Raw genomic sequence first — 25,184 nt, 5'->3', positions numbered from 1 at the left:
CTTTTTTAGGTACTTATTGGCTTCTCATTATTGACGCCTACTCTAACTTTCCTTTCATTGTCTGTTACACGTCGCCTACCACCGCGGCAACCACAAATGCTCTAGCTCGCATTTTCTCTTTGGAAGGCTTTCCCTCTACTCTTGTTACTGAAAATGGAAGGCCTTCCCTCTACTCTTGTTACTGACAATGGTCCACAATTTGCCTTTCCGATTTTGCGGATTTTTGTGCCCGTCACGGCGTCATGCATGTCACGGCCCCTCCGTTCCATCCACAGTCAAACGGTGAGGCTGAACGTCTGGTCCGCACATTTAAGGCTCATATGAGGAAACTCCAGACTACTTCTGCTGCTGATGATGCGCTTCTCCAATTTTTGGCTTCTTACCGTTTCATCCCCATGGGCGACCACAGCCTGGCTGAGTGCTTACATGGCTGACAGCCCCGCATGCTACTTCATCTTCTGCAGCCTTCCACCTCACGGCCGCGGGTGCCTTCGCTTGGCCGGTTCACCGCCGGTGACCTTGTATGGGTACGCAGATATGGCAGGCGGCCAAAATGGAGTCCTGGCCGCATCTTACGACACCGTGGCTGACGCCTGTATGAAATCCAGACGGACACGGGTGTTGCAGTGCGTCATTCGGACCAGCTTCTACCTCGTGTGCCAGCAACGCCTGTTCCGGATGCCACTACACCACCTTCGGCTCTACCTGACTCTCGGGATACTGGAATCTCTCATTACTCACAACGCAGTCTTTTCACCATCATCCCGGTGCCAGCACAAGTTCTGACGCCAACAGGAGACGTGCCCATCCAGAAACCAGATGACCAACATCTGTCGGAACAACTGTACTCGCCTCCTTCTCCTACAGATGCGGACACATCACCCATGTCTCCTGTTATAACAACCGGACTTGCCACAACGGGCAGATTGGTGCACGGGGCCCCAGCAGATGCGACCCCCAGGTCTCCTGTCATTTCGACCCATTATCGTCGGGGACTCAGTTCTGATTTGACTGTTAAAGTGTACACACGTCTTACTTTGTTTACTTGATCTGTGACTTACATGTACTGTGTCGTCCTTGAAATATATTTGTTCAACTTGAAGTTGGAATAGAAATGGCATTCTGGATGTTCCCAAAAGGCCAGATTGATCAGAGTAGCCATATAAGTAACCTCATAATCACGGAGTGTTCTTCAAATAAGTTTTGATACTTTTGGGGAACTATGAAGTAGTGCACTGTCTTGGTGAACGTACCGGTTGTGTGCAGGCTCCTGTAAGTGAGGAAACAATTATACACCATCATCCAGTACATTCTTGTATCACTAACCAGTGAAAGATGAGATTATGTTATCATGGGGCTCATTCTGCCCCATATGAATATCCCCCATACTATATTATTTCCAACACTTGCCCCAACTGAAAGCTGTAGGTGATGGCACATGTGCTAGATGTGGGTTCCAACTTACTTGTATCCTGCCAGCAGCAGATACAAAAACGTCCACATGGTTCACCAAACCAGACAACCTTTTTCCATGCTAATCTACATATTCCATGACATATTGTGAGACGTGGTGCATACTGGGTAGGGGCACTGATGCTGCTTAACAAGAAGTTCTGTTCTGGTTTTGAATGGTATGGCTGCTCACCAATAGATCTTTAGCGCTAAACAGAGAAGTCATTTGCTGCAACGTGGTTCACCTGAGCTGTTGCAATCCATGCAAGTCAACAGTGACCCCATTATCAATATTTTGCTGACCACAGCAATTGACTTATTGTGGCAGCATTCCACAAGATGCTCCTGGTACATCCATAATGTGGCGATATGTGAAAAGCCACGAGCGTGCGCAGTACCCTATGTATTAGGCATCCATGATTTCGCCACAAACAAATGAACTGATATCATGCATTTAGCCATTCCTGTGTTTGATTATTATTCAAAAGATCAGTACAAGATCTGATGTTATCCCATTCACTTGACAGGTGGAACTGTTGCATTTACCATGGCACCAGAAGAACTATCTCTCCAGCTATCTCTTATTCACCTCCTCATGAGTGCATGTTGCGACACAACTTAATAGATTTTGTGAAGCAAACCAAGGAATGACAAATGTTTCTTTAGCACAGTATACACTGAAATTAACATTAAGGAAAAGCTGAAATTGTGGTCAGTACCCAAATTTGAAACCAGATCCATGACCTTTGCACAGAAAGTACAACTGATATAGCAGTTCCCCTGAAAGGCAGAAATATGAGTGTGAATCTAAGTCCAGCACAACAGTTTAACATATCACAAATGTACATTTTTTGTTTGTTTAATTATCACTGTGGAAGTTACTTTATTAATATAATACAGTTTTATGGAAAACTGTGACCTACCTGTGCAAATTTGGCAGTTAGATGAATACTACACTTCAATTACTGAATCAATACCGCTAAATAATATTTATAACACACACGCACACACATTTTTACTGAAAGAATATCATGGCTACTACTTGCCTGTTTCTACAGTTTGCTCTATATGAGGTATAGCTGGGTCAACCCAGTACTGAGGAAGGACAATGCTCCGCTGACTGAATGATAAATTGCTTGGTAGCAGAACTGTAGTTCGCTTACAATTGGCATCCAAAATCAGAGAGCTGGCAATGCCCACAAACTGGAAGAGAGCAGAACTGTATTTTTTTACATGTCATGTTTTCAATGAAAAAAAAAAAGATTAGATTATTGCTACCAACAAACACAGTCTATTTATTTATTCTGCACAGACAAATATAAGATTTGTTTTGGATTGTGGACAAATGTTACAATTCATGTCATAACTTTCTGGGATAGTTATAAAAGCTTAATATGTCACTACTGTTTACAAATAATATGGTGCAAAAGAAAGTAACCTATATCTCTAAGAGTAATTCTTTAATGCTATTAAATCACTCCAGCCAAATGCCAGGATGGTTCCTCTGAAAGGGCATGGCTGATTTCCTTCTCCATCCTTAAATAACAATTGATGTCTGTGCTCCACCATTAATGAACTCAACGTCTAAGGGACATTAAACCCAAATATATCTTCCTTCCTATAAAATCTCTTACTAATAAGATATACCTTAAAGATATATTTTCGAAATCAAAGCAGCTTCCCTTTGGAAGTTTGTTAAACATTCTGATCCCCACTCCCCACGTGATAGGAGCTGTTGTCTGCACCTACTGTGTTATGCCTTGGCAGAGAGAGAGAGAGAGAGAGAGAGAGAGAGAGAGAGAATCAGTCTTTCTTTATCCCGTCTGGTAAAAATTCCCTGGCCAGGGCTTCTCGGTGACTTTTACAAAGGCTTCTCGGTGACTTTTACAAAGTACACCCTTTCTCATAAATCTCTCTAGTTTCTTACTCTTCACCCCTCTTCCTTCCCCTTCAACACTTCTGCCTGGAGAAGAAGCCATTAGCTCCGACTCCGAGAGCTTGCATAAGTAAAACCTTTTCTTACATGTGTGTTCTCCTCACTGAGAAAGAAAGCAACAGTTCTGAAAACAAGGGTTTTGTAGGCACTTTTACTTTTATTTGTCTTGGCAGCAGTACAAAGCACTGATTTCTTCAGTAGAGGTAACTTGCTGGAGTAAAACACTGTTCCATCCAAGTTCACAGTCTCAATGTGGGCCCCAAGAAATCAATAACTGTTTAATATTTTTACATTTCTCCATAAGATTTTATACTCTGTATCAAGTTGTCCTGGCACAGTACACATCTCAGCTGCATGAATGCTAAATCAATGGACCGAAGTCCAGCAGAGTCAGTATAAAGAAATAGCACAGCCACCATTCACACCACAAATTTGACATTCACATAAATCTTCTTAATGAAATATATATATATATATATATATATATATATATATATATATATATGCAATGAATCTGGTCTTGGTTTTTGAAACATTTGACAAAAGTGTGCTTGCAGATAGATTTAATTCTAAACTAATCTGAACATAGGATACAGTAGTTATCTTTAGACAGATATGGAAGCAAGTTGTCATCCATACTAAAATATAAAAATGAAGTAACTGTACAGAAATAAAGATATTCCAAACAGGCAAATTCTGAACACACAGCTACAAGTAGTCAACAGTGTGCATCCTAACACAGTGAATGCTACATTAGAGCAAACTGATATAGTACATAATTAACATCTTACAATCTAAAACATACCATATGAAACAGAAGTCTGAAATCGAGAAAAGAGGAAGCTGGAAAGCATGTAAAAAGCCCACAGATAATCTACAGGAAAGTACTTACCAACACAGACATAAGAATTGCAACAATGAAATTCCATGACGGTACACGCATGCCAAAACACACACACACACACACACACACACACACACACAAACAATGCAGTGCCACAAAAAAATTTACCAGACTCTGTGCAATCTTCCACCCGAGGAAAACAGGTGAGGCTCATTGTCAAATAATAGTTGCAATTAATACACTGCTTTCATTTATGTAAATAATATTTATTAATCTTGTATGCTATTTCAAGTTAGTGATGCAATAGTATTTTCTCTGTTTTGTGTAGTGTGTGCAGATGATATGACAATGTGGCAGCACTATCTATCTTCACACATGTGGTGATTGAGGCTAAGCCAGTCTTATTCTGCACCTCCGCCATCCTCTCTCTCCATGTGTGTGTGTGTGTGTGTGTGTGCGTTCATAAAACTACAATGCACAAATATTCAGTCAAATCTTGGTAAGATTAAGATTTCAAAGTGGCACAAATATTAGCAACTTCTTGAAATGTTCAACAATGAGCAATTGTGCAATTACTAAAATTAAAGAATATAGCATCCTAGGACTAAAATAGCAATAAGTTGCAGTTGGAATTGGCAAACTCATACAAATACCTGGTTGTTTATACTTTGTAGGGATATGAAATGGAACGACCACATGGTTCAGTCATAGGTAAAGCAAGTGGCAGCCTTTACTTTGTCGGTAGAATGCTAGGGGAATGCAACCAGTCTATAATGGAAGTCGGTTACAAATCACCCATGCTTCACATCCTAGAATATTGCCCAAGTGTGTGGGATCTATACCAAATCAGACTAACAGAGGATACTGAGAAAAAGGTAGTACACATGATCACAGGTTTGTTTGACACAAGGGAGAGCCCAACAGCAATGCTGAGGAAACTGAGCTGACTGACGCTTGATGACAGACACAAACTATTTCGAGAAAGCCTACCTGCAAAGTCTCAAGAATCAGCTTTATACTACAATCCCCTATATATTGCTCCCATAGGAATCATGAGGACAAGAGCAGATTAATTGCAGCATGCACAGAGGCATTTAAATAGTCATTCTTCCCATGCTCCATACATTTATTTACTTAATTGTATGGCTAGGGCCCCCTGTCGGGCAGACCACTCGCCGGGTGCTGGTCTTTCAATTTGATGCCACTTCGGCGACCTGCAGTCAATGAATATGATACGATGGTAATGAGGACAGCACAACACCCAGTCCCTGGGCGGAGAAAATTCCCCGACCCAGCCAGAAATCGAAACCGGGCCCAGAGGATTGACAATCCGTCACGCTGACCATTTAGCTACTGAGGGTGGACCTCCATACATTAATGGAAATGGAAAAAGCTCTAATAACTGGTACAATGGACATACCCTCTGCCATGCACAACTCAGTGGCTTGCTGAGAATGGATTTAGATGTAGATGTTGCAGATACTATTTCAGTATAAACAAGAAAAGGCACCACACACTGTGTCACTTCATTTCAACAATAGATACATACACTGACTACATGCAAATCTTCTTACAAAGTGCCAATAAACATATCTCTGAACAAGGAGAATAGGCAACAAGAGTGGAACATTATAAAGGTAATTTTAGTAGTCAATGCTACCCATCTCAGTGATAGATAGGGTGTAGTAGGAAATGGGAATAAAGACAGAAAACACTGAACACTGGAAGGAAGAGAGATAAAAAAAATTAAAATAGCTGGAGAAAGAAAAAGAACTTACACTTGTTGCAAGAGGAAGGTTTATGCTATTGTTACCAATGCAGGCCAACAACTGCTTGAACATCTTCCCACTGAAGAGAAGATCAATATAAAATGGGGGAGTACCCAAAAAGTAAAACTAAAATCAGTGGCTGCAGGAGTGTGCATTTGGGTGTCTGTGGTTGTTTGTATGAATGTGTCTACTTATTTCAGTAAAAGAGCAAGAGCTAAAAGGTTGGGCTGATTACTGTTTTCTGATACATGTATCTATGGGCCACACACCAGTCCACTACAATTGTGTGGTTGCCTTCTCCTTATTTTACATTTTATGAATATTGCCCAGCTTTCAGAATGTATTTTCTCACTCTGCAGTGAAGTGTGCACTGATATGAAATACAAAAACAGCACAAAATTTTTCTGAAGAGAAAATTGACATTTAAGGAATAGTTTGTATGTATTCTACAGCAGTATCTCCAACTTCTAACTTGTCCTAGGCTTATAAAAGCACTTCTTTATAATTCTTCAATGGTAGCTAAACCTTTGTCAGTTTGACATATAAAGAACCATGGACTCCTGGGTATCTAACAATGGAAAATTCAGGACGGATTCCTGGGTATGTTGAATACACTACTTCATCTCACTGGCACTTCAAACATCTGGGTACAGGGTGACTGCAACAATTTTTTTGTTTGTTTGTGTATGCATATGTATGTAGCACTATGTCAGCAAAATCTTTTGACACTTCACAACCTTAGATCAAGAATTTGCATTTTACAATCTCAGATTTTTTGTTTGTTGAGCACCGTACACTTTTATCTCCATGTTAGAAATTTTGTTCAGATGTCATATACGACCATTTGTTCTACATAAGTAGCATTATCTATCATCTGCAATTTACTGGCTCTTACAAGTGTCATACAAAATTTCAGTTATGGATATAAGACAAAGAACAATCATTCTACCCCTTATTTTTGGCTGCTTTATATGGAACTCCTTGGAGTAAAGAGATATATCTTGGAGCTATTATTTTATATAGCAGCTTTGTTGGACAAAATGTATTTTATAGGTTGCATCTGTAAATCATACCTTCACATTAAACACTGAATGGCACATATCAAACATGTGCTGAGGCGGAGATGGTAGTTGGCATGTTGTCTTCACTAGCCGCTTAGGATACATAGGTTGCACCATCTTTGCATCCAGGCACTGACATTCCAAAGTTACTTGAGGTAAGGAATTTGGTGCAAGCTGACACAATGGTTGAATTCGTGCTGATCTCTAAAACGTACAAAAAATCACCAGTCATCGTGAGTTCCAGAGGTCATTATTATTACTACTACTACTACTACTACTACTATTATTATTAATAATACTATTATTACTATTAAAAACTACCAAAGCCGCACTGATACACATTTATTACGTCACAACCTGTTTTCCTCATCATGTAACATTGCCAACAGATTTCATAATGTTCCCCAAAAAGTTGGGCCTATATAATGACTTAACCACTCTAATTATGAGATGCAACATTAAATGCAAACTCTGGAACATGATGATCTTATATATGCTAGTGTACACAGCACGCCAAGCTGCCTGCACTCACTACTCGCCATGCTTCTGACAGACAGCGGATGGAGTGCTTATATGACAGTGTGTTCCAGAAATTGCTTTCAACGCTTTCAACATTGTATACAATAACTATACTTCTTAAGTCATTATACTGGCACAACTCTATGAGGATTTGTTGTGAAGGCTATTGCAAGTATTCCCAGGTGATGTTCATTCAAAGGAAATGACACGAGACATAATATGTGGGTATACAGATGTGGTAGTTTTGTATTAATATTAATCTTAAGAATCTTTGAGCAGCTTTAATTACAAATAACATTATAATTGTTCCACTGCACTGTGTGTCAACTTTGTGACACAATAAATTCAAATAACAAATTTTAAAAGTTACACGGCAGCTCAATTACACAAAGTATTTACTGTAAGTGAAAGAAATCTATGGTGGTTTTTCTGTGACGTATGCAAAATGAGGGTCTTTGTGTCTCTTCTTGCTCTGTATCACAGGAAGATTTACATACATCTTCCATCCTTAGGCAGATCAATACGCAGATAGAAGTAAAGAATATTCATCACACTATAACTGCAACTACAAAAGCTTCAACAACCTTGAAGTTTCTGCTTCGTTGTAATAAAATCCAAATTTCAGAAATATTTGTGTCTCAATGTAAGAACCCAAATAATAAGATCATAATGGCAGAAATATTAATTCATATCCTCATGATGTCTCCATTGTCCAGTTTCAGCTTAGTATAAAGCTGTCTCTAACCAAATGAAAGCAGACAATGTGTCAATCTATTTCACTTCACATTTTTCACGAAAATCCACTCTCAGACTAAGTGATTGCAAGAATGACATGGCTTTGACTCACTCTACACAGAACCAAACAATTAAGTAGCAAAACTGATGACAATGTAGAAATGCTGCAGATCCTTTGACCAAGGACATTGGTTTGGAGGCAGAGGAACAGAAAGAAGCAGAAAAATGAGAGCAAAGGAAAGGCAATTAGGCGATATGTATGGACCAAAGTGTGTTGTTTGAAGAGTGTATCCAAGAAAAAAACATGGTCAGTGAGAATGGGCAATATGGTAGTAATCAGCAACATAGAAAAAAAGTTGTGGGTAGCAATCTACAACAAGGCTAACAGAAAAAGCTTTGCATACCCTGAACAATAGAAAATAAAATTGTTAGAAGGAGCTGAGCAAAGTGCAGTGCCAGTGGGTACAGAAAAGTTCAAGGATCCACTAAGCATTCTTTTATTCACAACAAACTAATACTGTCTGTCTCTTTCAATGAGTTCTGATTACAACAAAGGCTTACATAAAATAGTAATCAGCAGAACGTATATTATGTCTAATTATTTGATGCGCCTTTTCATCACCAAATAGATGAAGCTACTCTTCAAGACATCCAATTTCAATGCAGTTTTTGAGAAAAAGTAGTTTGGTTACTGGTCATTAGTATAATCTTTTGCCGGCCGAAGTGGCCGTGCGGTTAAAGGCGCTGCAGTCTGGAACCGCAAGACCGCTACGGTCGCAGGTTCGAATCCTGCCTCGGGCATGGATGTTTGTGATGTCCTTAGGTTAGTTAGGTTTAACTAGTTCTAAGTTCTAGGGGACTAATGACCTCAGCAGTTGAGTCCCATAGTGCTCAGAGCCATTTGAACCATTTTTATAATCTCTCAATAACAAACTGAGATGGAATGTAAATGAGCTCTAGCAGTGCAAAACCATACAGTGAGTACGCCAAGGGCAAGTGTAACAGTTTCATATTTTTCATCTGACTGCCACATTTTTTTCTGTTTGCTGTTTCTAATCACTGGTTTGGTATCATATTAAAAATTAATTTTGTCTTACCTTCCACTGTTGCCACAAACTTCCTTCTTATTTACATCATAAAACTGATGGTACTGGAACTATTTTTCCACAATATAAGCAAGAATTAAAATAAATGGAGATTAAATTCAGTTTCTTGAATTCCAATGTTATATGCAAACAAATGTCCTATGTATTTGGACTGGATTGCAAGTGTCACATGGAAAAAGAGCAAAAGTCTGGAGAGGGTGGGAATGAGAAAGAATACCAGGATACGGGTGGAGAGAGAGAAGAATGCTGTCTGGTAGACAGTGCAGGGACTAAATGGAGGCATGACCAGACTGCCACCAGGTGCACCATTGAGCGACTGTGGAGCAAGGACTTGGGAGGGAGGGACAGGGGTGGGGGTGGATGGGGAGGTGGGGGGTGGGGAAGGGAAACAGGGTGCGGAAAAGGAGAGAAGCAAGATGGGGGAAAGAGAGACAGGTGCATTGGCAGAGGGCTGCACTCAATAAGGGTGAATAGATATGAATAGGGAGAAGGTGGCAGCACAGAGACAGTGAAAACTGTTGGGTGGAAGGTGTGGGACAGTAGGTTACCATAGGCTGAGGCCAGGATAATTTCGGGAGTGGAGAGTGTGTTGTAATGATAGCTCCCATCTGCGCAGGTCAGAAAATCTGGTGGTGGAGGGGAGGCTCCAGATGACCTGAGTTGTGAAGCATCTATTGAAATCAACCATGTTATGTTCAGCTGCATGTTGTGCTAAAGGGTGGTGTACTTTGCTCTTGCCCACCGTTTGACAATGAGCATTCATCCTGCTGGACAGCTGGTTGGTTGTCATACCAATATAAAAGGCTGTGCAATGATTGCAGCAGAGCTGGTATATGACATGGTTGCTTTCTCAGACTGCCTGGCCTCTAATGGGGTAGGATTAGCCTGTGGCAGGACTGGAATAGGAAGAGCTGGATGGGTGGATTGGGCAAGACTTGACCACTGGGTCTTCCACAGGGATATGATCCCTGTAGCAAGGAGTTGGGATTGCGAATGGCATAGTTATGGACTAGCATGTTGTGAAGGTTGGGTTTTTGACAGAACACTATTTTAGGGAGAGTGGGTGGGATGACTGGGGGGTGTGTGGGGAAATGGCATGGGAGATTTGTTTGCGGACTAGGTCAGGAAAATAGTGCCTGTGAAGGCCTTGCTGAGGACTTAGGCATACTGGGCAAGGGAGTTCTTGTCACAGCAAATATGTCATCCCCAGGTGGTCAGGCTGTATTTGAGAAATTTTTTGGTGTGGAACAGGTGACAGCATTGAAACGTAATACTGCTGGTGGTTGTGTGTTAAATGTAGACAGAGGTGTTACGGCAGCCATCAGAGAGATGGTGGTCAACGTCCAGGAAGGTGGCACACTGGCTTGAGAAATACTACGTGAAGCACATGGGAGAGAAGGTACTGAGGTTGAAAAAAATTGAGGATACTGTATCTTAGCTCCGAGTCCAGATTATGAATATATCATCAATGAACCTGAACCAGACCAGGGATTTGGGGTTTTGGGAGGTAAGGAAGGTCTCCTCTAGATGACCCATACACAGGTTGGCACAGGAGGGTGAAATGGGGGTGCCCATGGCTGTGCCACAGATTTGTTTGTATACCTTCCCTTCAAAGGTAAAGTAGTTGTGAGTTAGGATAAAGTTAGTAAGGTGTATGAGGAATGAGGTAATGGTTTTGGAGCCTGAAGGATTTTGGGAAAAGTAGTGTTCAATGGTGGCAAGACCACGAGTACGAGGTATGTTTGTGTATAGGGAGGTAGCGTCAACAGTGACAGGAAGAATCCAAGAGGTAAAGTGGTGGGGATGGTGGAGAGTCAGTGAAGTAATTGGTTGGTAACTTTTGATGTGGGAGGCTACATTACGGGCAACTGGTTGAAGGTATTGGTCACGAGGGCCAAAATTCTTTTAGAGGGGGCCACAATAATGATCTACAGAGGAGAGTCCAGGATTTTTGGATTCACAGATTTTGGGGAGCATGTAGAAGGTAGATGTGCGGTGTGCCACTGGGATGAGGAGGGACATGGATTCTGGGGAGAGATTCTTGGTAGGGCTTAAGGCCTTAAACAGGGATTAGAGGTTGTGTTGGACTTTTGGGAGGGGACCACTCAGGCAGATTTTATTAGTGGAGAAGTCAGACAATTGGCAGTCGCCTTCTGCAAAGTAGCCACTGCAATTCATAATGACAGTGGTGAAAGCTTTGTCTGCAGGTAGGATGATTAGGTCAGTATTTGTTTTGAGGTTGTGTGTGGCTGTCCTCTCTTCTGCTGAAAGGACCAGCTACAAAGGAGCGTCCCCTTTGTCGCACAATACCACCCCGGACTAGAACAAATAAACCACATCCTTCGTCAGGGCTCCAATTACCTGAAATGAGGGACATCCTTCCAAATATCATATGCCTGTTGAAGAACCAGGTACCAGATCTGGCCAATCCACCCCCCAACACTTCCTATTCCAGTAGTATCACTGGCTTATCCTACCCCATGAGAGGATGAGCCACCTGTGAAAGCAGCCATCTCATATACCAGTTCCGCTGCAATCATTGCACAGCCTTTTATATTGGCATGATAACAAACCCACTGTCCACCAGGACGAACAGCCGTCATCAAACTGTGCGCTAGAGCAAAGTAGACCACCCTTACCACAATGTGCAGCTGAACATAACACACTTGATTTCAAAGGTCTGCTTCAGCAATTCATGTCACGAGTATCCTCCCCTCCTACACAACCTTCTCAGATCTGCGCAAATGGGAGTTATCCTTACAACACAATCTCCGCTCCCAAAATTACCCTGGCCTCAACCTATGGCAACCTACTGCCCCACACCTTCCACTCGACAGTTTGAACCCTCTCTGTCCTATTACCTCACGTCTTCTCACCCTCACTGTGTGCTGCCTTCTGCCAATGTGCGTACCTGCCTTTCCCCTTTCTTGCTCCTCTTCTTTTCCACTTCCCATACCCCCACCTGTCCCAACTTCTTGCCCCACAGTCTCCTAACATTGCACTTTGTGGCAGTCTTGTCACCCCTCCATCCAGAGTCCCTGCATGCTCTGCCAGACACCCCCCACCTGTATCCTGCTCCTCCGTTCCATTCAGATTGGATCTTTTGTTCCACATGACAGTGCATTCTGGTGCAAGCTGCCGGAGACGATGGTCACATGTGCATGAGGCGTGCTTATTTGTGTGAAGTGTGCGTTTTCTTTTCTGAAAAAGGCTTTGCCCAAAAGCTAATCAAGTAACAGTATTTTTGTTGTGCCTGTCTGCAACGCAACAGGTCATCTTTAGAGTGAGTAGCAATCTTTTCTTTTCTTGCTGATATCCCTACCTGGAATTTCCATTGTTTAATTTGCTGTATATACTTTTTTCTGTCCTAAAATATAACATTCCTAAAAAAAGACATTATAGATAGATTCCCTCTATCACTATTGTACAAGAATAGGAAAGAGAGACACCATTCTGTGGTTAAAAGAGCCTTCCTTGCATTTGCCTGAACTGATTTAGGAATACAACAAATTTTTGGATTAGAAAATGTAAACTGAAGATGGCACTTATCACTTCCAGATTATGGTTCCTATGCTTAGTTATCACGTCACGTTACTGAGTTCATATGTGCTACCATTTCTAGGTTTTCACCATGGACCACCAAGGGCTTTTTGTATATCATCTGTCATTTTCAAATGTCTGTCGTCTCTCAAATCAATAACGTTATGTCTCTCCATACCATACAAAACAGGCAGACAGCTTTCTAAAAGAACAAGCGCATCAGACTAGTCCCACAAAAGATCAGTTTTCACAAAACATTGTATTCACAACTCAAACATTTACAGTTCACACACAGTAAGCAAAATGCATCAAAGAAACAGATTACATTCTACAAGCAGCTCAGGAATTAAGAAAAAAATCAATGACATTAATGCTATGTCGAATGAAGCTAACCTTGCGTTTCCTGTTTGCCTGCATAACAGAGGGCTCAAAGGGAGGATGAGTCGCCAACTGCAGTTGTATTTCTGGTTTGAAGAATGTTATTTGAAACACTTGAACAGGTATGTTGGCTTCAAGCGCCTCAAAATCCTCTGCTGAAGCTGGTGGCAGCTGCTCACGGCTAGGCTCTGAACAGTTACTGTTCATTAAATTCAAGATAAAACATTATAGTCGCTACAGGTGTTATATTTCTGAGAGTGTGAAGAGACAGATAATAAACATATATCTAAAAAAGATTTTCATTGTATTCAAGAGGTTAATGTGATACAATCTAAACTGTAGTCCTAAAGCACAAACAGAACAGTCTAAAACATTGGTATCACATACAAATTGTGGCCCATTAAGCACAACAAGCTAGAACTAAAAGAATCTAAATATTTTCTGATCCTAATCAATAACAGGAAGGGAAGTGAAACTATGAGACATGGTGAGAAATAACTACATCGTAAGGCCTCATATGGTCAAATAGCTTTTGTCTGTACACTGTCGTTCAGTGTTTCCAGTTCCCATGGTTTCAAGCATGCAAAATGCTTTTACATCCACCGACCTGTACCCTCAAATATTTCATTTCATTTTTCTGCTTTAGTTTTCTCATTATTTTTCATTTTAGTCTGTATTACTTTTCTGCTCAAACAGTCCAAGGGTGTACTGCCAGTCCATAGTGTCCAATGGGCACAATATTTCGCGATCAGTCATGTCGCCATCATCAGGTGCGCTGACGAACTGAGCTCCTGAGGGCAGGCAGCCATCTTAAATGCCCTCCTCAATTACACTGATGTCACCACACACACTGACGCCAGTGTCTCAGTAACTGCTGACTCGTGGGTATGGACCGCGGAGAGAACGCCTCTCAAGGGGAGGGGATTTGACAGCCGCCCGCCCTCAGGAGCTCAGTACTTCAGCGCACCTGATGATTGCCACATGTCTGAGTGCCAAAATATTGTGCTCATTGGGCACTATGGATCGGCAGTACACCTGTGGACTGTTCAAGCAATAAATATGCCAGGAGAAACTGAAGAATCACATGCATTACTTTTGGTTTTCATTTTTTAAAATAAGTTTTCTAGTATTAAATGTTTGAACACTTCAAGATAACTGTTACAGAAACAAGTCTCTTTTTATGAACACTTAATTATATAAACATCTTATTTTTATAAAGATCTCATTTCACAAGTGTTTCTTTCATAAACATTTTTTTAATAAAAATTAAGAAATAAGTGCCTTCTTATAAAAAGTCTTATAACAGTCATAAATGTCTCATTCAGCTGCAATCTATTGTAAGTAGACATATTATTTGCACATTTAATAAAATTCTACAAAGGCAAACTTTCTGATTCACAAATTCTAACAAGTTTAGTTTTTTGTTAGTTTTCTATCGTTATCAATACATACACAGAAAGCTAAAAAATGACAAACACGTTTTACTTTGACGAACACATTTGACTACACACAGAGTAGTAATGCTGAAATTTTACTCTCATGTCAGAGATAAATGGAAGAGCTGATAATCCACTACAACAGATTAAGATATACTTACAAAATGTCTAACTGGAATGTATCAAATGTGAAAATAAGAAATGAAAAAATGTAAGATTTCATTACCAATGTGATCGCAATTTCAACAGTACTACAGTGTAATGCAAACAACAACAGACCAACAAAAACAAAGTGAAATACGGATATGTTCAATGATAATCAGCAACACCATCATTTTACTTATAAATGGCAATGTACGAAGAAGCTGCACTCACCAGAAATCAGCAGTGTTTGTCACATGGTTGATAGTAAAATTAGAATGTCAAATAATCTACAAATTCTTGAACATAAAATGATGAGTTAATACAGAGATTACTGGAGACTGGACCTCACCATATGTGTGTTTACAAAACCATTTTAATAATCATTTTATTATTTGGGGGTAAACGTGAAAAATGCAAGTTAAGTGTGAACAGGTAGAATAGAATATAATAGTATAGAAGTATAGTGCCTTAATCATGGTACCACCAGTCTCAATAAGAGTTCCTTATTATCTACATCATCTTAGAGCAGAAGAAAGGGCACACGTCTTGATACCAAGTCAAAAGGGAGCATTACACATGTACATATTTAAGAGGGTCATTTTTAAAGTAAGAACTGATAGCACATCGTGTCCAAGCATCCTGTCACATGATGTCCATTTGTTGTCATGTCAATCAGTAATCCCGCCAATTGTGAAGTGCGCTCTTTATTTTGGTTCTTAAATGCAAAACAAATTCGTCCTGTTAAAATTCACTTGCAGCTTGTTGAAGTTTGTGGTGCAGGTGTAATGAATGAGATGGAAAGGTGTGTAAATTTTGTAGGCTTTTTAATAAAGGAAAAGCAAACTTTCCTGATGAATATCAATCTGAATGGCCTACTGTCATGAATGATGATTTGACACAAAAAGTTGACGAGGTAATTCACAAAAACAGGCACTCACTACTGATGAACTGCATCACAAATTTCCACAAGTCTCAAGATGAGTAGTTTTTCACATTGTTACTGACAAACTTCACTACAAAAAAGTGTGTGGAAGATGGGTGCCGAAAATGTTGACAGAACAACACAAAAGAAAGTGAATGGCACATTCTTTGCCCATTTTTTAGTGTTATCACAAGGATGGTGATGAGTTCTTGAGTCACATTGTGACCAGTGATGAAGCATGGATTGTGCATTACACCCCAGAGAATTAATGTCAAGCCAGTGAGTGGCTTCATTAAAACTCCCCAACAAAACCATGAAAATTCAAACAAGAACCTTCACCACAGAAAATCATGGCATGATTTTTTGGGGCCCAAAAGGCATTCTTCTGTTAGACTTTTTGCCAAGAGCAATGACAATGAATGCTGAAAGGTACTGCGAAACAATATTAAAGCTTAGGCACGCTATTCATTATGCTGGGAGGAGGGGAGGGGATTGTTCTCTAGCAGTGTCATTCTGCTTCACAACAATGCTTGGCCTCATGTTGCGGCAAGAACAAAGGAGCAACTGGAGAAATTTCATTGGAAATTACTGATCATTCACCATACCGCCCTGACTTAGAGCCATCAAACTTTCATGTTTCCAAAACTGAAGGAATTTCTAATGGAAAGTGCTTGGAAAATAATGACTTGTTGAAAGAAACTGTTACTAACTGGTTTAATGGTCAGGCAACAGAGTTCTTTGATGATGGGATCCAAAAGCTAGTGGCATGACTTGTCAAATATTTAAATGCTCGTGGTGACTATGTGCTTATTGTACTTTCTGATACAATTTACATTCATAAATACAGTTTACTCCATTACAAATTGGTTGTTACTTTAAAAATGACCCCTGTATAATGAGCAGTATGTGGTGGGCACAAAGAAACTTCAATTTCTTTCTACAACTATCTTTCTGTGTCCAGTTTCCATACAAATAATCCATTAGTGCATTTGTAAGTTATATACTGATCAGCAAAACATTACGGCCATCTGCATAATAGTTGTTATGTCCATCTTTGGCACAGATAACAGCAGTGACGCATCATAGCCAGGAAGTAATGAGGCTTTGGTAGGTTGCTGGAGAGAGTTGGCACCAATGGACCCATGGACGCCACCATGAATGTTCCCCACAGCATAATGGAACTGCTGCTAACTTGTCTCCATCCTGCAATACAAGTGTCCAGGAGCTCTTCCCCTGGATGACGATGGATTCACACCCTCCCTCCCATCAGCATGATTAAGAAGGTATCAGGATTCATTAAACCATAAACGCTCTGCCACTGCACCAACATCTAGTGCCGATGGTCACTTGCCCATTTCAGTCACAGTTTCCAACGTCACGGTGTTAACATTGGCACATGCACGGGTCGTCAGCTGCAGGGGCCAATCATTAGGAGTGTTTGGTGCACTATGTGTTCAGACAGACATGTATTCTACCCAGCAGGAAAGTGTGATGTTAGTTCCACCATAGCTCACCATGTGTCCAGTTTTACCAAACTACTCAGCCTATGACATCCGACAACTGTAATGAGGCGTGGACATCCGACCCCACGACATCTGGATGCAGTTTCACCTTGATTTTGCCACATGTTGATTACACTCACCACAGCACTCCTTAAACACCTGACAAGGCATGCAGTTTCCGAAATGCTGAAGCCAAGCCTCCAGGCCATCACAATCTGTCCTTTGTCAAACTCAGATAGATCGCACATCTTCTGCATCCTACACACGGACAGCACACTCACTGGTATTACATGCATTGTGGACGTGTCTGACTAGCAGTCATTTCTTTCCAGGTGAGGTTGGTACTGCCTGGACAGATTTGTATCAATAGTAAGTTGGTGGTCATAATTTTATGGCTGATCAGTATATAACTCTAAAGATGGATTAATAATAATTTGAAAATAAATGCAGTAACAAAGGAATGAGGAAAGACCAGAGTGGCTAGAAGAATAACGAAAAGGGCACTGTTGTCAAAAATTTTGGATTTTGAGGTAGTGTAAATTTTACATTCAGCATTAAATTCTGAATAATTGGTAAAAACAATTCTGCATATATATTACCCTTAAAATGTTCTTTGTCAAATGATACCGAGCTCTTTTTTTTTTTTAAGTTAACATATGTAACGCCCCAACGACCACCTTAAAGTCAATTAAGAAAAAACATGAAGTAGGGAACATTATCTTGGCAGTTACGACATCTTTGCCAATGAGCTAACATGAAAGAGTTTTGTCAACAACTACATAGTACACCACTGAGCATATGTTAGCGAAAGAGAAAGAAGAAACATTGTATTTCAGCAATGGACAAATATCCATGTGACAAATGTGAAATTAATATCTCAAAAGTTAAGTCCAAAGTAATGTCATCAGAGATAACTTTTATGTGGAAGAGAGTTGTAAGCGCAACGAAGAAATTCAATGTGCCTACAATGCTCTTCCACAGAAGAAGTCGCTTGCTAGAACTCATCCAGTGCAGAAATTCAATGCACCTACAATGCTCTTCCACAGAAGAAGTCGCTTGCTAGAACTCATCCAGTGCAGACGTACGAGAACAGTTCTGATCTGAATGATTGAGATTGCGAATCGTGATGAGTTTAGAAGTGTTTGTTGCGTGACGGGATTCACGGCTTAAGAAACTGATTTTATGAACTGAGACAGGAACAGATAAGACTCATTTAACCGTGCACTATGGGTTAATTGAAATCTAATAACGGAATTAGTGAACATTGGACTTGACTTTAAATTAGTTGGACCTTAAGGAGAAATGAACATTCTATGAAAGAATACATGCAATTAGTCTTGAGTAGGACCCAAGTACACGACATCATGAAGATAAAACAATTACGCTAAAGTGTTGAGTTGTGGTAATTGCCAAGAAACTATAACTCAATCGGACTGACTTAACTAAACTATTCCGTGAACGTGTGGTGTGGGAGATATAAGTATTTAGTGACAAAATAACTATAAACTGTTCATTACCAGTTAAATACCCGGTGTGGACTACATCATTAAATAGTTTGATAAATGACTAAATCAATGACTACTCATGAAAGACTACTTCATTGAAGTGCAAATATTCACGTCATTAGTTGAGAAGTGAACTTTAAAATATTTTCGTATTAAGACGCAATCTTACAAAGACTGAATCAAAGAGTATCTCTGGATCTTTCTGCATACCAGCACAACAATTCCATAGCAACGAGACAACAGTGTAAGAAAAAGCTGTTAACTAAAATATTTTCTCACAATCAGTGGTGTGTGCTATGCAATCGAGAGAAGAATTAATAACTACTTCAAATCTGGCAATTAACAATAGAATATTAATAATAAAAAGCATCAATTATACGAGTTCGCATAAGTGGAAATGCTGCGGACTTGTAATTGAGATACGACGACTACGCGAGGAACGCCTTTTCGGAAGTTTTACAGGTTTTCTCTCCCGTTAATCTACGGGAACTGACGTTATATCGCATTGTGTCTCTACTCTGCCATGAGAGCTGTGGCAGTAGCAGCTCTACGGTGTTGACTACATCAGCACGCGGCTGGAGTCCGGGGGCACGCACCACACATAACATATCATGTGGTTCACCTCTTCAGACCTAAAGCACACTGCAATGTACATAAATTTAAAACCACATACATTGGACCTAAATTGAGAGAAATTAGAGAAGCCTGTGATGTTTTATTTTGGCAAAGTATTGGTATTTTTATTCTATGTTATGGTCAATCATAAACTGGCAACATCTGTAGGCATTTACAATTCTATTATCAAAAGGGACCACTTGTCTTTTTTGGCATCTTCATAATCAGAATAGGTTCTTCTTTTTCACAAAACTATTCTGAGCTCCTTAAAATGCCTCTAAAATTTGGGGGATGCTATTCTGTGAAGCACTGCAAACGCAACTAGAAGATTTTGAATAGGGGCTTCTTGTCAGACCAATGTTATTTTCTCATAATGACAAGAGGTCAGTTTTCAAAAGCCTAATTGATTGCTTTTAATGATATTACTGACTCCTGCTGGACTCAAACAGCTTTTGAACTGATATAAGCATGCACAGAGTAAAGGAGATTATTAAAATAGACAAAAAAACAATTATCAAAGGTTTTGCTTGTACTTGAAATTTTATTTCTCGGACAGGAGGTCCCTTTTTGCTTTCCATGCCACATATCCAGAGAAAAATAACAGGAAGAGAAGAAGCTGACGGTAACCTAAAAAATCACGAAGGAGAATGCAATAATAAGGGCAGAAAACAACAAAAAAGGAGGAAAGAGAAGTCACATTATTACAAAGCCATGCTGTGAAGAGGCCAGTGAAGTGAAGGATACAGAGCTGCAACATAAATATCAGATCAGAAAAACTGAAAAAACAAGCCTGGTAGGAATACAGAATAAAGAAGAGAAAAGTACACAGATGGGTAGTAACAAAGATGATAACACATATGGATGGTGAAATAATTGAAACAATTCACCAAGTATCTAGTTCCCTCATACACTGTTGCCCAAGATGTTTTACAGTCTCATACTGTACGTTATTTGGCAGAAGGTTCTGGTTGTTGCTGTGTATTCTTATAGACACCACTATGATGACTGTACAATCACAATACTAATATGCTGCTGATAAGTGTATTCGCTAACTCTTAAATCTGCATGCTCCACTGGTGGTATAAATATTTCTGTTTAATCTGTTAGGTGAGGTTTACTGCAAATGCTGTGTCTCTGAAATGCACAGACTGACAGCTGTTATTTAGTTAGTCAGTTTCATGTTCAATGGATCATTTGTGTGATAAATCATAATGATGTGGACTGAGTCATTTTATATTCACATCAAAAATTAATTTGTAAATACGGCTACACGTTTAATGTTTATAAGTTCCTGTTTTGTTTTTTATTACTACTGTTAAATACACAGATGTGAGTTAGCAATTCCTATCAACCACATTTTATACATTACAATAATAGGAATTATTCTATAGAATGGAAAGAGTTATCAAGGAGAAATTTTTTAAGTTCGTTTTCAGATTTTACTTTGCTGTCAGACACACATTTTATATGACTAGTTTAAGTCATCCAGAATATTAGTTGCAGCATTGTGCATCCCTTTTTGTTCTAAAGACAATCTTAACAATGAGTAATAAATATCATTTTTCCTTCTGGTGTTGTACTTATGTAGATCATTGTTCCTTTTGAACTACAGTGTACCTTTTACAACAAACTCCGCGAGGGAATAAATATACTGAGAGGCAGCAGTCAGAATGTCCAATTACTTAATGTCTATACGATGATTGTGACTGACCACAATATTTTATTCTTACAGCATGTTCTTGAGCAATGAAGACTTTCTTTCTTAAAGATGATTTACCCCAGAACATTATTGCATACGTTGTTATGGAATGAATATAAGCAAAACTAGCTGAGTGCCCAGTTGCCCGAGTATGTACTTATTTCAGTTCTATTAGTCAATATCTTCATTCTGACCACCTCCTAATCCCATTTCTCTCTGTGCATCTCCTTCTCCCCTTCTCTCTGTCTTCCTCCTTCACCCCTGTTATCTGCCCACCTCCTCTTGCCTCCCTCTCTGTCCATCTGATTCTCGCCCCTCTCTTTTTCCTTTCTATGTCCATCTCCTCCCCCCCCCCCCCTCTCCCTGTTTCTCCCCTCCTCCCCTTCTCTCTGTGCCATACAATGATATAATTTTGTAGGTACATTCAGCGGCACACATGGATGCACTCTGCTAAATGTGCTGAAAATAGAGTTAGTATCAAAGAACTAATAAATTCAAATGCCACACACGATATGGCAGTTTTTCACACATCTCAGTGTTTATGATATCATGTCTCCTGAACTACATGCTGTATAATGTCATAACTTTACACATATATTCAATGCTATATGTGAACACTGTCTGCAAAGTGTGTCATGAATATAGTTATTAGTATAGAAGTAATATATTACATCATGCCTGATGTGAAAATTATACTGCATGGACACTGAAACTGTAGTCAGTGATTAACTTCTACCCTTTCTTCATTTTATATGGATTGTAAATGAGAAAAATTTTCATAAAAATTTAAATTATGTGTAAACTTTGTTGAAAGTCACTAAGTGCTCTCTTTCTCAAATACTGGACAGTGCGCGTAATAGCTATGTACTATGAGATGCATACAATATGTCATAAATAGTGTGGAAGTAAGAATTACACACAGTGAAGATTGTATAATCATTGTATTCATTATTCTGAATCACATCAGGTAGCACTTATCAACTAAGAAGAGCATTTTCACAAATATGATGAAGTTCAAAAGTCAATTAAATATTTTTCCCTAATTCACATCATATTCTTCAAATTAAAAAGTATCTTGTACTTTCTGTCATAGACTAGGTTCTTCCTCAGGGTTCATGTTATCTCATTATCAAATTTCACTGAAACCAGTTCTGTGGGTTAGTAATAATAAATTTAAGTGTTGTTCATGATGCAGAAGCTTTTCCCGCATCTTTGTGTTTCTGACATCATATATCCTGAACTGTGTGTCGTACAAAGAAGTAATTTTGCAGGTACATTCAATGGTATATGCAAACACCATCTGCAAAAAGCATCACAAACACAGTTAGCAGTAAAGTAGTAATACATTACAACATCATACTTGATGCAAGAAGAAACATCAATAATATACTAGGCAATAAACATTTTTCTTTCATCATTACGTGTGATGGTGCCAGTGGAAAAAAGTTTTGTAAAGGTTTGAAATTCTGAGTAAAGTCTGTTGCAAGTCACTAAATGCTCTTGTTCTCAAATACTGGATGAATAAAATCCAGGTATTCATGCATTGTGGCCTACATTTCTTTTTCACCTCCATCCTTACACCTTTCATAGGTAGATGTTTCTTAACAACACAGTGGCTCCTTTCAGACAGTAAGTGATGTGTACCAGATGTATAAGTATGAAACCGGAATTTCCCTATAGATGATGCTAGCCATCAGTGTAGGGCTTGTAAGACCATGTCTGCAGCACCATCTGCTTCCTGTAACGGCTGACGACGAATGTTAATACACAGTACCCCAAGTTCCATACGTCAGTATCTGTTTCAAACTCACAAACATTTCGAGTTTGGTGCCTATGAACCACAATTTGAGGACAACATTGGTTTTTTGTTACCATTTGAAGAAAACTGCTGCAGAATCGCATTGAATGCTTGTCGAAGCTTTCGGCGAACATGCTCTTGGGAAAACAGTGTTTCGAGTGGTTTAAAAAATTCAAAAGTGGTGATTTTGATGTCGGAAATGATGAGCACGAGAAACCACCAAAAAAGTTCAAAGACAATGAATTGCAGGCCTTACTGGATGAAGATGATACTCAAACTCAACAGGAACTCGTGGAACAATTGAATGTGAAGCAGAAAGTCATTTCTCTTCGGTTGAAAGCTGTGGGAAAGTTGCAGAACATGGGAAAATGGGTTCCTCATGAACTGAATGAAAGACAATAAGAAAATCAAAAGACCACTTGTGAAATGCTGCTCATCAGATACAAAAGAAAGTCGTTTCTCCATCGAAAAGTGACAGGTGATGAAAAATGGATCCTAAGCGTCATACATCATGGGTGAATCCAGGCAAACCATCGACATCCACTGCAAGACCAAGTCACTTTGGAAAGAAGACAATCCTCTGTGTTTGATGGGATCAGAAGGGTGTCATCTATTATGAGCTGCTAAAACCTGGTGAAATTGTTAACACTGATCACTACCAACAGCAAATGATTGATTTAAATCGAGCATTACACGAAAAACGGACAGAATGTGGAAAAAGACATCACAGAAACATATTGCTCCATGATAATGCCTCATCACACACAGCAAAACAAGTCAGGGAAATGATCGAGGTGTTCAGTTGGGAAACACTAGGGCATGCGGCTTATTTTCCAGACTTGGTTCTGTCCGATTACCATCTATTTGCCTCAATGGGAAATGCTCTCACTGAACAACACTTCAATTCATATGAAAATGTATGAAAATGGCTCACTGACTGGTTTGCTTCAATAGAAGAACTGTTTTTTTTTGGTGTGGCATTCATAGCCTGTCAGAGGGGTGGGAGAAATGTAAAAACAGCAATGGAGATTATTCTGAATAAAATATTGTTTATTAGTTTCAAACAACATATGTGTAGTTACTGCAACCAAATTCCGGTTTCATACTTCTACAACTGGCATATCAAGTGTTGTTGAAATTGGTCCAGTGATTTTGGAGAAGATGTGGAACAAACGTACATAAATACATTTTCATAATTGTATGAATATCCTTTTCCCCATGCTCCAATGTTGATGAAATGTTGCCTATACCATGCCCATAGCTATGCTGAAGTTACCACTGAAAACACCATAAAAATCAATCTAGTAGTTTCAGAGATTAGCATGGTCAGTGAGACAGACAGATAGACAAGAAAGCTTTAGTAAAACTTTGAATCATGATATCTTTTTTCCATGATCTGATTTTGATGAACTAAAGCCTATAAGATGCTCCAAACTATGTTCATGTTTCCTGCAAAAACCCCATGAAAATTTGTATAGAGGTTTTGGAGAGTGGCATGCTCAAAGACAAACAGACATACTCCTGACGGTTTTACATATTTATTGTTTGTATAGATATGTCAACTTACTGATCTGTTTCTGCCCAAGATTTTCAATGATTCTTGGTCCAAATGTGGCTGAAATAAGTTGTTTTAGGAGTTCTAAAATGTGCTTTTTCCAGTTTAAATTCTCATCAATATGGGCACCTAAAAAGCTTGGAGTTTTCATCATTTCTATTATTTCCTCACCATGTGTTTCACTTATCATTGATTTAGTACCTCTGCAGAACTGAATATGTTGTGTCTCTTTAAAATTGAAATTGAGATGAACACTGTTTACCATTTATTCTCTTACCGTTATGTATTCTTGGACTGATTACAATACTAGTGTCATCAGCAAAAAGAACTAATTTTGCTTGTTGTATATTAGCCAGAAGATTGTTTACATATATGAAGAATGATAACAGACCTATGTGATGTGTCCAAGCCAGAGGAATCTCCCCCGATTACATTGGTTGAATTATGAAGGGTGTCCATAAAATAAGGTTCCGGTTTGTTCTTTTCCCCCCACAGTGTAAAACATGTTCATTTCATGAATGTGTACATTTTTGGAAAGTTCAGACTTTAACCTATTTTTCTACATAGTTGTCACTGAGGTCAATACATTTTTGCATGCGGTGCACAAGCTTTCGAATGCCCAAGTCAAAAAAATCAGCCACTAAGCTGCGCAGATACCTGAGAACCAC

General features: G+C 39.4%; 1 protein-coding gene across 1 annotated transcript in view; it reads right to left on the bottom strand.

The window, feature by feature from the left end:
- LOC126252241 (intermembrane lipid transfer protein VPS13B) overlaps window positions 1-25,184 on the bottom strand; it is a 199,787-nt gene that overhangs the window by 68,051 nt on the left and 106,552 nt on the right. Inside the window, exons 13-14 of the mRNA XM_049953114.1 lie at window positions 13,356-13,528; window positions 2,499-2,655 (exon numbers count right to left, since the gene is read on the bottom strand). Coding sequence (XP_049809071.1) covers window positions 2,499-2,655; window positions 13,356-13,528 — 330 coding nt within the window. The remainder of the gene's footprint in view (window positions 1-2,498; window positions 2,656-13,355; window positions 13,529-25,184) is intronic.

This window comes from Schistocerca nitens, chromosome 4 (genome assembly GCF_023898315.1).
Source record: "Schistocerca nitens isolate TAMUIC-IGC-003100 chromosome 4, iqSchNite1.1, whole genome shotgun sequence".
Classification (NCBI taxonomy): Eukaryota; Metazoa; Arthropoda; class Insecta; order Orthoptera; family Acrididae; genus Schistocerca; species Schistocerca nitens.
This window is presented reverse-complemented; position numbering and strand designations above follow the sequence as displayed.